Source organism: Lissotriton vulgaris, chromosome 12 (assembly GCF_964263255.1).
Source record: "Lissotriton vulgaris chromosome 12, aLisVul1.2, whole genome shotgun sequence".
Classification (NCBI taxonomy): domain Eukaryota; kingdom Metazoa; phylum Chordata; class Amphibia; order Caudata; family Salamandridae; genus Lissotriton; species Lissotriton vulgaris.
In genome coordinates this window covers 114,304,148-114,316,647 of record NC_141700.1, presented here as the reverse complement: position 1 = coordinate 114,316,647, position 12,500 = coordinate 114,304,148, and the positions used below count along the sequence as shown (strand labels likewise).

Genomic DNA, 12,500 nt, shown 5'->3' with positions numbered 1-12,500 from the left:
GCCAGCAAGTGCCAAATTGGCCAGGGGTCCGTGACCTATCTCGGACACCAAGTGGGAAGCGGTCTGGTGGCCCCCCTTCAACTCAAGATCGCTGCCATCCATTCCTGGCAGCCTCCAGTCACGCAAACAGAGGTCCGAGCCTTCTTGGGGCTCACCGGCTACTACCGGCGATTTGTGAGGGACTATGGCAGCATTGTGGGGCCCCTCACAGAACTCACATCCAAAAATCACCCGAAGAAGGTTAACTGGACCCCCGACTGCCAAGCGGCCTTCGAGAAACTGAAGGCCGCCATGTGCACTGCTCCGGTGCTCCAAGCCCCCGACTACAGCCGGGAATTCATAGTACAGACGGATGCCTCAGACCATGGCATTGGGGCCGTCCCCTCCCAACTGAACCCCGAGGGAGTCGACCAACCAGTGGCCTTCATCAGCAGACGTCTGTTGGCCCGAGAACAGCGTTGGAGCACCATCGAGAGGGAGGCCTTCGCCATAGTGTGGGCCCTCAAGAAGCTCCGGCCCTATCTCTTCGGTACCCACTTCCGGGTGCAAACAGATCATCGGCCCCTGCAGTGGCTAATGCAGATGCGGGGGGAGAATCCCAAGCTGTTGCGATGGTCCATCTCCCTGCAGGGGATGGACTTCACTGTGGAACACCGACCTGGCCAGGACCACGCCAACGCGGATGGCCTGTCACGCTTTTTCCGCCTCGACGAGGAGAGTCCCCAAGAGGATGGGTAACTCTCCCCGCCTTCAGCTGGGGGGGACGCATGTTGGACAGGCCACGTGAAGGGCTTGCTCCCTCCCCGCATGACAGGGCCCGAGCCCCGGCCCTCCAGGTGTTACCCACAGACGCGACCCGCACCCCGTCCCCTATGGGACTGCTGACCACGGACATCTCCGTATCATGGGGCCGAACCACCACCAGCTTCATCGCCCAGCCCGGCCGCCATCTTGGACACTGCACCACGAGGCCGCGTGGCCTCAGCTCGACCCTAACCCTGGGCCTGGCCAGGCCCCGCCATCCCGGCACCACCATCCACCCGGGAGGTGAACGGACCACTTGGCAGGTCAATGGGAGAAAGAAGTGTCGATGGCTCTCCCCCGCCAGGTGCCGATCGCCCCCAGCTCCCCTGGGCTCTGGCTCCACCCCCCTGCTGGGTGTCTGGACTCCCTCATTCCGGACCTCCCGACCTCCAAGTGCGAGGGTCCGGACATCAAAGGGCGCCAGACCTATAACTGGGGCAGCTTCAGAGCAGGAAGGCAGTTGTATCCTGGAGTCGAGAGACACCGTGACTCATCCTTGACGGACTACTGGCGCTGCCGTAGCCCTGCCTTGTGAACTATTGTCCTGCCTGCTGGCGCTGCCGCAACATTCTGCAACCTTCATCCTCGTCGGGACCTGCTGGCGCTGCCGCGGACCGTTGTAACTACCACCTTCACCGGGACCTGCTGGCGCCGCCGCGGACCGTCGCTACCTACGATCATCTCGGGACCTGCCGGCACTGCCGCGGCCCGTCCATCTAGAACGCCGAGCTGGAGGATTGTGAGCTATCCATCATATCATCGCATCTACCAGATTGGTAACAAGACTGTCCCGCTACCCCCTTTCCCATCCAAGAGACTAGTATTGAGGGGACCCCTGAGTCCAGACCTCTTTGTACCATCCTATCGTACCTAAAGATTGCCTATAAAGAACGTTAAACCTTATCTTTGTGTGGTGTACATCTGTGGGGGGGAAGTTACTCGTCTGTACGATCGCTGGAGACGGCTCTCCCCGGAGACCTCTCCTCTTGTCCTCGGCCGACCCTCCCGGTCCGTCTAACACCCTCCTTTTGGAATTTTGTATCCTCCCATGAGCCCTGCCCCTCTTACATTGGTGGCCAGCGGCGCGATCCGAATCAACGCGTAATCGTACAGAGAGTAACTCACCCCACGACTAAACCACAATGACAACCAAAGAAAGCAAATCCACCGAGAAATTCCAGATGGAGAAATTGGAAGAGTACAACCATCGTGAGTTGAAACAATTCTGCATTGAACTAGGCATTGCTACCACCGATCTGAGCACTAAAGACGATTTCAAGCACGCCATTGAGTCTTGGGCCGAAACCGGGGCCGCCAGACCCCCGGACCAAAACGTTGCAGCATCAGAGAGGAACACCACGGCTCCCGAGGAGCGAAGAACAGGTATCTCGCAGGAGGAGATCCAAGAGAGAGAAAGAAGCAGACTACATGAGTTAGAAATGGCACGGCTCAAAATGGACGGTGAACTGAAATTAGCCGAACAAAAACTGAACCTCGAACATCTGCGACTCCGAGAAGAACGGGAAGAAAAACAGAGGCAAAGAGAGCTCGAAGAAAAGAGACAAGCGTACGAACACGAGCGCAAACTGGCAGAATTAGACCTACGGAAGCAAAACAAAGAACTAGGGGTGCCCGAGCAACCGCGCACCCCAGGAGCAACAGAGAAAAAGGTCCACATTCCCAAGGATGTCGTCCGAGAGTATTTCCGAGATGACGACATACAACAGTGGTTCAAGGCCTACGAGATCGCCATCACCTCCCACAGGATCGACCAAAGTGACTGGGGAGCCGGTCTATGGGGGAGGTTCGTCAATGAAGGTCGCGATGCCCTGTTACAACTCCCCGACCACCTAATGACATCCTATGACCACATGAAGGCCGCCCTCCTCACTCGATATGGGCTGACACCCGAAATGTACCGCCAGAGGTTCCGCGACTGCACCCGGATCCCGGGTACAACTTGGGTGGAATATGTGAACTATTTCAGCCGAGTCTTCGAGGGTTGGATCAAGGGGAGCCACGTAACAACCTACGAACAACTTTTTAATCTCATGGTGTGGGAGCACCTCTCCAACAACTGCTTCGTCGAGCTCAGGCAGCACCTCCTCGACAGCAAATTGACTGACCCACGACAGCTCGCCGCCGAGGCTGACCGATGGGAGAGCACCCGAGTGGGCCGGAGTGGGCCGCACGAACAGAACAGAAACAACCAAGGTCAGCACCGTCCCCGAGGAGGAGGAGGAGGCCAGGGACGAGGAAGAGACACCGTCCCGGCCGCTCCCGCTGCCAGCACCCAGCCCCCGGCCAGCCGGGGCAACACCCCGATGCGCCCGGGGTTCCGAGCCAATGTCACGTGTCACCGATGCCAGCGAGTCGGCCACTACGCCAATGACCCGAACTGTCCACAGAACCAAACTCCGAGGCCCCGCCAGGTAGCTGCCGCCGCCCTGGGGGGAGAGCAAATCTCTGAAGAACAGGAAGAGTGCGAACAAGAACAACAAGAATGGGAACCGGCCGCCATGGTTCTAGCATGCCTAGGGGGAAGAGACATGATCCCGCGGGCTCCCCTACCCGCCAACACCAGAAAATATAGTCAGTGGGTGAACATTAATGGGCGCAGGGCCGAAGCACTACGTGACACGGGGGCCAGTGTGGCGGCCGTCCGCTGTCACCTGGTGACCCCAGAACAGATCCTGCCGAACATTCTCTGCCCCGTCCGTTCAGCCGACAATTCCGAGAGTCTGTGTCGGATGGCCTGCGTCCCCTTCGAATGGGGAGGAGTCTCCGGCATGTTGAAGGTGACGGTCCGAGACGATGCCCCCGTGGACTGTCTCCTGGGGAATGATCTGGAGAGTTCCCCGTGGGCCGCCGTGGAAAGGAGAGAACACCTGGGGATGCTGGGCCTCCCGGACTGGGCGTGCGTAACCACCCGGTCCATGGCCGCCCGGGCCATCCCCCAACCTGAAGAAGCCGAATGGCCCGCACCTCCTCCTCCGATCGCTCCAGTGGAGGACACTGACCATACCGGCCCCCCAGAGCACACCCCCGAAGGGGCCACTCAGCTCCAGGACCTTCCCGATCTGGCTCAGTGGCATCAGGAAGGGGGGCCCACCCAGGAGCAGTTCCGACAAGAACAGAAGACCTGTCCCTCCCTCGAGGGACTCCGCCAGCAAGCCCTCGCCCAGAGCGCAGGGGACACCACCGGAGCCCATTGGATCTATTGGGACAACGACCTGTTGTACAGTGAACAAAGAATTGCGGAGTTAGGGGCCAGTCGAGTGTTGGTGGTGCCCCTCCTTTTTAGAGACTTCTTGTTAAATTTGGCCCACGATGTCCCCCTGGCTGGACACCTGGGACAAGACAAAACCTACAGTCGCCTGGTAACCCACTTTTTCTGGCCAAAGATGAGAAACGACGTCCTCAACCACTGCCGGTCCTGCCCCACGTGCCAGGCCAGCGGGAAGAGCGGCCGCAAACTCAAAGCACCTCTGCAACCCTTCCCAGTGGTCATCACCCCGTTCGAGAGGGTGGGAATAGACATTGTGGGACCCCTGGACCCTCGAACTGCACAAGGACATCGGTTCATCCTGGTACTGGTGGACCACGCCACCCGCTACCCCGAGGCTGTCCCCCTGCGAACTGTAACCGCCCCGGTGGTCGGCCGGGCCTTAATGGGGATCTTCTCCCGGGTGGGCTTCCCCCGAGAAGTCGTCAGCGACAGAGGCACAAACTATATTTCGAAATACATGAAATCCCTCTGGCAGCAGTGCGGGGTCACCTACCGATTCACGACCCCCTATCACCCTCAAGGAAACGGACTAGTCGAGCGGTTCAACCGCACGCTCAAGGGAATGATCGGGGGGTTGGAAGAGCCCCTCCGTCGCCAGTGGGATGTGCTACTCCCGTGCCTCCTCTTCGCATATCGAGAAGTCCCCCAGAAGTCCCTCGGCTTCAGCCCTTTCGAACTCTTGTACGGACACCCTGTCCGAGGGCCCCTCAGCCTAGTCAAAGAAGGTTGGGAGATGGCCCCCTTGAAGTCCCCTCCAGACGTCTTCAAGTACCTCCTGACCCTACGCAATCAGACCCGACGATTCAGAGACATGGCAAAAGCGAATCTTGAGGCCAGTCAGGAGGACATGAAGAGATGGTACGATCAAAATGCCTCCTCCATCGAATTCAAACCTGGCAAACAGGTATGGGTGATGTCCCCCACCGAACCGTGTGCTTTGCAGGACAAATGGACGGGGCCCTTCAAAGTGGTCGAGCGCAAGAGCCCCGTCACCTATCTCATCGATATGGAGTCTCCCCGAAACCCCCTCCGGGTCCTCCACGCCAACAGACTGAAACCCCACTTTGTGCGCTCGGAGCTCAGCCTCCTGATGGCTACAGACAGTGGAGCGGAAGAAGACTCCGAACCTCTCCCTGATCTCCTAAAGACCCGTGAGAAAGATGGTTCCGTAGACGGGGTCCGACTCTCAGAGGCCCTCACCCCGGAACAACTCCAGGACTGCCGGGACCTCCTGCTGCAATTTGCGACCCTGTTTTCCCTCACCCCAGGGGTCACCCCCTGGTGTTTGCACGACGTGGACACTGGGGACAGTCCCCCTAGCAGACATCGGGCGTACCGCGTACCAGATCGGGTACGTGCCTGCATCCAAGAGGTAGTGTCAAAGATGCTCACGCTCGGGGTCATCGAGCCCTCAGACAGCCCCTGGGCCAGCCCGGTCGTGCTGGTCCCCAAAGCTGCTGCCCCCGGCACCACTCCTGAGCTTCGATTCTGCGTCGACTATCGGGGCCTGAACGCTGTCACCAGAACCGACGCTCACCCCATCCCCCGAGCAGATGAACTAATCGACCGCATGGGGGCTGCCCGCTACCTCAGCATCTTCGACCTGACAGCGGGCTACTGGCAGATCGGTTTCACACCCCGGGCTCAGGAACGATCCGCCTTTTCCACCCCCGATGGCCACTACCACTTCAAGGTCATGCCATTCGGCATGAAGAACGCCCCAGCTACTTTTCAGCGACTGGTGAACCAGGTGTTGGCGGGACTCGAGGAGTTCAGCGCCGCCTACCTGGACGATATCGCTGTGTACAGCCGCCACTGGGCCGACCACCTCCACCACCTCCGAGAGGTCCTGCAGGCCCTCCAACGGGCCGGCCTCACCATCAAGGCCAGCAAGTGCCAAATTGGCCAGGGGTCCGTGACCTATCTCGGACACCAAGTGGGAAGCGGTCTGGTGGCCCCCCTTCAACTCAAGATCGCTGCCATCCATTCCTGGCAGCCTCCAGTCACGCAAACAGAGGTCCGAGCCTTCTTGGGGCTCACCGGCTACTACCGGCGATTTGTGAGGGACTATGGCAGCATTGTGGGGCCCCTCACAGAACTCACATCCAAAAATCACCCGAAGAAGGTTAACTGGACCCCCGACTGCCAAGCGGCCTTCGAGAAACTGAAGGCCGCCATGTGCACTGCTCCGGTGCTCCAAGCCCCCGACTACAGCCGGGAATTCATAGTACAGACGGATGCCTCAGACCATGGCATTGGGGCCGTCCCCTCCCAACTGAACCCCGAGGGAGTCGACCAACCAGTGGCCTTCATCAGCAGACGTCTGTTGGCCCGAGAACAGCGTTGGAGCACCATCGAGAGGGAGGCCTTCGCCATAGTGTGGGCCCTCAAGAAGCTCCGGCCCTATCTCTTCGGTACCCACTTCCGGGTGCAAACAGATCATCGGCCCCTGCAGTGGCTAATGCAGATGCGGGGGGAGAATCCCAAGCTGTTGCGATGGTCCATCTCCCTGCAGGGGATGGACTTCACTGTGGAACACCGACCTGGCCAGGACCACGCCAACGCGGATGGCCTGTCACGCTTTTTCCGCCTCGACGAGGAGAGTCCCCAAGAGGATGGGTAACTCTCCCCGCCTTCAGCTGGGGGGGACGCATGTTGGACAGGCCACGTGAAGGGCTTGCTCCCTCCCCGCATGACAGGGCCCGAGCCCCGGCCCTCCAGGTGTTACCCACAGACGCGACCCGCACCCCGTCCCCTATGGGACTGCTGACCACGGACATCTCCGTATCATGGGGCCGAACCACCACCAGCTTCATCGCCCAGCCCGGCCGCCATCTTGGACACTGCACCACGAGGCCGCGTGGCCTCAGCTCGACCCTAACCCTGGGCCTGGCCAGGCCCCGCCATCCCGGCACCACCATCCACCCGGGAGGTGAACGGACCACTTGGCAGGTCAATGGGAGAAAGAAGTGTCGATGGCTCTCCCCCGCCAGGTGCCGATCGCCCCCAGCTCCCCTGGGCGCTGGCTCCACCCCCCTGCTGGGTGTCTGGACTCCCTCATTCCGGACCTCCCGACCTCCAAGTGCGAGGGTCCGGACATCAAAGGGCGCCAGACCTATAACTGGGGCAGCTTCAGAGCAGGAAGGCAGTTGTATCCTGGAGTCGAGAGACACCGTGACTCATCCTTGACGGACTACTGGCGCTGCCGTAGCCCTGCCTTGTGAACTATTGTCCTGCCTGCTGGCGCTGCCGCAACATTCTGCAACCTTCATCCTCGTCGGGACCTGCTGGCGCTGCCGCGGACCGTTGTAACTACCACCTTCACCGGGACCTGCTGGCGCCGCCGCGGACCGTCGCTACCTACGATCATCTCGGGACCTGCCGGCACTGCCGCGGCCCGTCCATCTAGAACGCCGAGCTGGAGGATTGTGAGCTATCCATCATATCATCGCATCTACCAGATTGGTAACAAGACTGTCCCGCTACCCCCTTTCCCATCCAAGAGACTAGTATTGAGGGGACCCCTGAGTCCAGACCTCTTTGTACCATCCTATCGTACCTAAAGATTGCCTATAAAGAACGTTAAACCTTATCTTTGTGTGGTGTACATCTGTGGGGGGGAAGTTACTCGTCTGTACGATCGCTGGAGACGGCCCTCCCCGGAGACCTCTCCTCTTGTCCTCGGCCGACCCTCCCGGTCCGTCTAACACCCTCCTTTTGGAATTTTGTATCCTCCCATGAGCCCTGCCCCTCTTACATGTGTTTTTATTGTTCAGGTTATTTTTACTTAGACAGAACTCTTTTTTGCTTAAAACCAACCACTACGCAACCACAATGGCATACTATATGTGTTGCACATCACTCTCTGTTTCCTCTTGGTCAACTCGTCCATGCACAAAAATGACTGTACCTGCCGTTGTTCGGTACAACTGCTCCGTAGAATAGGAAATTGTAATTAGTATGGAATGGTGCACTGGTAATCTTCTTATCCAAAATGACAAAGCAAACAATCGTAGTGATAGTTGTTCCTTTTTTATTTTATTTTCTGATCTTTTATTTCCATATAAAACATCCAGCCAAAGCCGTCTAGACACCAACTATCATCGGTGATAGTTGGCGTGTAGACAGCTTTTCTCACACTGGAGGTACTATTGACGGGGCTATCACACCCAGTGCCTATACATGTGGATTAATCATCAAGTAAGGATTTACAGATGATATATCCTCTAACACACAGAGGAAAAACCTAATGTTTACATCATTCGCTTACATGAAGTAGTGAGAATATTTCAACAATTTATATTTGGGAAGCCCTGATAAAGTTCAAGTTAACTATTTGAACGAAACGCGTTGGCTGGATGTTTTATATGGGAATAAAAGATCAGAAAATGAAATAAAAAGTAACACCTATCACTACGATTGTTTGCTTTGTCATTTTGTATAAGAAGATTACCGGTGCACCATTCCATGCTTAGTACAGGAACTCTTTTTTTAGTTGGCCTGCCTCTTTGCTAGTTAACTGTTCTATTTACTTGTGAAGTGAAACTTCTGTCGCATCATTTGCTTGCATTGCTTTATCTCCGGTGCCTCCCCCTCCCCCTTCCCACATCACTGCTTTGGTTGCTCCATATTCCTTAATCTCCAGGTGCCTCCCCCTCACCTCGCTCACAACACTGCTCGCAGGTCTCTTCCACCACTCGAAGGCAACTACCGTTTTGCTTGTTTTTTTGTTACCTTATAAACAATTTTATTTTTATAGCGAACCTAGCCATGGGCTAGGGTAAATTAAACAATCAGCCCATTAACACAGGATGTTGAGCCTGACAGCAGAGTCTAATTGGGATCTCCATCTCACTGGTCCGCAGCTCACAGTGCTTTGCAATATCCTTTGCCTAGTCCTAGTGCAGGGTGCAGTACCATTTCATGGCGAAAAGAGGTCCCAAGTGACACTTAATGACAGCCTGTGGTACTGAACCCTCACAACACTCCTTCTTTTAACGTGGAGTCAGAACTGCCATTTTCATTACCAGTGCTAGGCACCATTGCAGGTCTAATACATTAAAAGAAACACTACGGAGTTCTTTATTTTATTAAGGTGGGGAAGGCATATCTATTGCATAGGTTAAAAACATTGGTATTTCTAATGCCATTAGCTCCAACTCTAACAAATGTGAGCCCTATTGCATTTCCAATGCTTGTTTTTATTGTTGGTGGACCAGCAAAGGTGCAGTGTTTTGAGCACTCTCGGACAGTGAGTGGGTGTATTCAATGCAAAGTTTCTGTAACACAGGTGCAGCTTTTGCAGCTTACTCTAGGCATCGAGCAATTCTATTATGTACCAGTATCATTTGTCATTACAGGTACAACTGTGCAGACCCTCCCCCTCCCCATCAGAAAGCATGTTGCCTCCAATGTGAATATTGGTATGGACTCCATATTCACACTTCTGAGAATCCTCCACTAGAGCATGTGTGTGTGTGCTGTCTGGGATGGCACTCGATCCATATCTATTTAAGCTCACCCTCTCATATCTGACGTAGAGTTTGTAGTTATGATTTTAGGAATTAATTATTTCTGCTTCTGGCTCTGGTTCACTAGGCCCTGCCTTACCTGTTCTTAACAATCCAGTGCTTGGCCTTCTTCTGTACCCCATAGCCCACGACGAGAACAGCATGATTAATGTCTGTGCCATTGCACTCTGGATCGTAGTACACACCTGCAAGGCAGTTCGATCAGAAAGATTAGATGTTGTAGTATACCCAGCATCATCAAAAAAAATCACCATTTCACAGGGTTGTTTGGGGACACGATGATTTGTAGGCCCACTCCTTACATAGCAAACATACTGCAACCCATATACACATTCTATCTCCCTCACTAGATATTCGGTTAATCTTATATTGTGTGATGCGTAGGGGTCCATAGTAAGATTTATTTCACCTCACCTTCACTATAGAATTGGAATGAGGACAGGCTGGCGTCGATGCCCACAGACACAGGGCCAACCCGTGCCACGGCCTTCTTCAAGACTTTCTCATTCCCCTCTGGGATCTCCTTGAAACCTCTGCACTTGGCCGCTCTTCCTGTGGGGTTGTACATGCATTGTTCATCCTGTGGAGTAGGAGTTGTTTGAAAGTGATGAAAACTGTAGAAATGTGTTAATACTATGCAGTAAACACTAGCAATAAATAGTAGACATACTGTTGCATGTGTGGACTTCAGTGTCTCATCCAGATGAAGGTGCCAGGGTGAAAACTCTGAGTGGCATTCGCACGACCCAACAGTCAGTAACCCCCACCGCCTCCAAAATACTAGGTGTGATTTGTTTGTCCTCCAATATGAAACCACACGTTAATCTTCCACTTTGACCCAACCTGTTGTGCTCCTGTTGACTTTACCCCTCAGTTTTGAAACAATCTTTCTGCCAATGTCCAGTGGCATCCCAAATACCCCAAGATGCCCCAGTGCAGCCTTTTAGACCCTCAAACAGACCCAGTTGTAGTGGGCCTGGAGTTATCATTCTGTAGTTTCAGCATTTCTACATATTTTTTAATTTACCTCACTTGAACATAATACACCGTCTGCTGCATAGTTTGCAGATTTGAAAAAACAAAATTGTTTCCAACTCAGGGGGTTCAAAAGTAACTTTAAAAGCCTCATATGTGGTGCCATGCTGTTACAGAAGCTTTGCAAAGGTTGTTTTTGTATTTATTTTAACATGTTTTGTTTTTGATTTAATAAAGAGTGTAATACAAATACAAGCCCCCTTCCTCATGCACGACATGGAGGAAGCACCCTCCAGGAGCATCACCAAACAGAGCATAAACAATTCAAATATTGGTACGATCATTCTTCACCCATCCTATGACTACTGCCTCTCAGGTAATCGGTGTCACTGGGGTCTCCATTAGCGTTCTTTTGTTGCATATTCTCCCCCCTCCATGTCTCCATGGGTACCACCGCCTTCAGCCTCCATGGTGTCATCTATTAGTTAGAACATCATGTTCCTCTTACACGTGCTTATCTGCTTGCAGATTATTTTAATCGCTGTTCTTCTGCCAGGGTCAATTCCAGCATATATCCGAGCCATGCTTGAACTGTAGGCCATTTATTGTGAATCCAGCGCATTGCTCTGTAGCGCTTAGCAAGTACAGCAAATCTATACTGCATGGTTCCCTGTTTAGGTTTTGGAATCAAACCCAGGAGGCAATGGAGGATCATCAGTTGGTGGTGCACTTTTGTCACCTCTTCAAGTCTCCTCACCACCTCCTCCCAGTAGCCCTGTAGTGCTCTACAGAACCATGTCATATGCAAAAAAGTAGAGATTTGCTCCTTACATTTTGGAAACGTCAAAGGCTTAGTGGGGTAGATTTTATGTACTGTACACAAGTAAAGGGGGAGAAGGACTACACCTTAATTTACCCTCCTCCAAGTCAATACACATACACAAAAGAAAGTAAGGCAAATACATGTCGCAATTTTTTATATAAGGTTTTTATATAAGGTTTTATATAAGGTTAAAATACATGCAACCATGTATCAGGAGCAAATTCACTTTATAAAAACTACCCTCACCCACAACAAGTTGTGGCATGCTTCATCATGGGGCTGCTGCAAAACGCCTCAGCGCAGACCAGCGCTAGAGGCGGAGGATCCTGAATAGGTGCAGACAATGAATGTTAAAACTAACGAAGGGATATCCTAATAACAATTTTATTTCTGGATTCCGTTGTCAGAAGTAAAAAAGGGGTACACGGGTACCACAGATGGTGATGGTATGAGTGAGTTATGCACTCTCCACCCCTCCGTTCTGCAAAGAGGTCAACTTGTTTCTGCAGAATCCCGTCTCTCTACTGGCATTCATCAGGAAAAAAGGATCCCTATGCTAAATTTCCTTACTGTCACATATACCCCTAGTATTACCACTATACTAAGTGTTACTCCACCTGTTAGTATGGTGCAGTCCTTGCACTTACTCATGTATGAGATCTGTAAGTGAAGAGAATAAAAACACAGTGAAAAGGGTCTGTACAGTAATAGACAAACTACATAGATGATCCAAGTGAAAAAAATGTCCTCTCAATGATACCTTGTAGAATCAACCAACTTGGTGCAACGCAGTTGTCCTTTTAAATTAAGTAAAACACACCTCTATTCTGGGTGAACAATGGCCCTATTTTTCTATTATGAACACTCAGTGCGAATGTCATATATTAAAACATTATGTGCCTATGTCCCTAGGCGAAAACCTGAACACACAGGAGCCACTTCCCATCAAGTGAGTCGCAAGTGACGCACGGGTCACGTGGCACGTCCGAGGCACGGGAGGTGCTCAGACAGGAGGCAGAAACTAGAGCGATGACTTAGGCTCTATTCCGCGTGTGCGCATATTCCTCCAGAGAGCGAT

At 53.4% G+C, this 12,500-nt stretch overlaps 1 protein-coding gene across 1 annotated transcript in view; it reads right to left on the bottom strand.

The window, feature by feature from the left end:
• Nucleotides 1-12,500, bottom strand: part of LOC147673572 (cathepsin K-like) — a 54,690-nt gene that overhangs the window by 10,274 nt on the left and 31,916 nt on the right. Inside the window, exons 6-7 of the mRNA XM_086947456.1 lie at nucleotides 10,039-10,204; nucleotides 9,704-9,809 (exon numbers count right to left, since the gene is read on the bottom strand). Of these exons, the coding sequence (XP_086803582.1) occupies nucleotides 9,704-9,809; nucleotides 10,039-10,204 (272 nt within the window). The remainder of the gene's footprint in view (nucleotides 1-9,703; nucleotides 9,810-10,038; nucleotides 10,205-12,500) is intronic.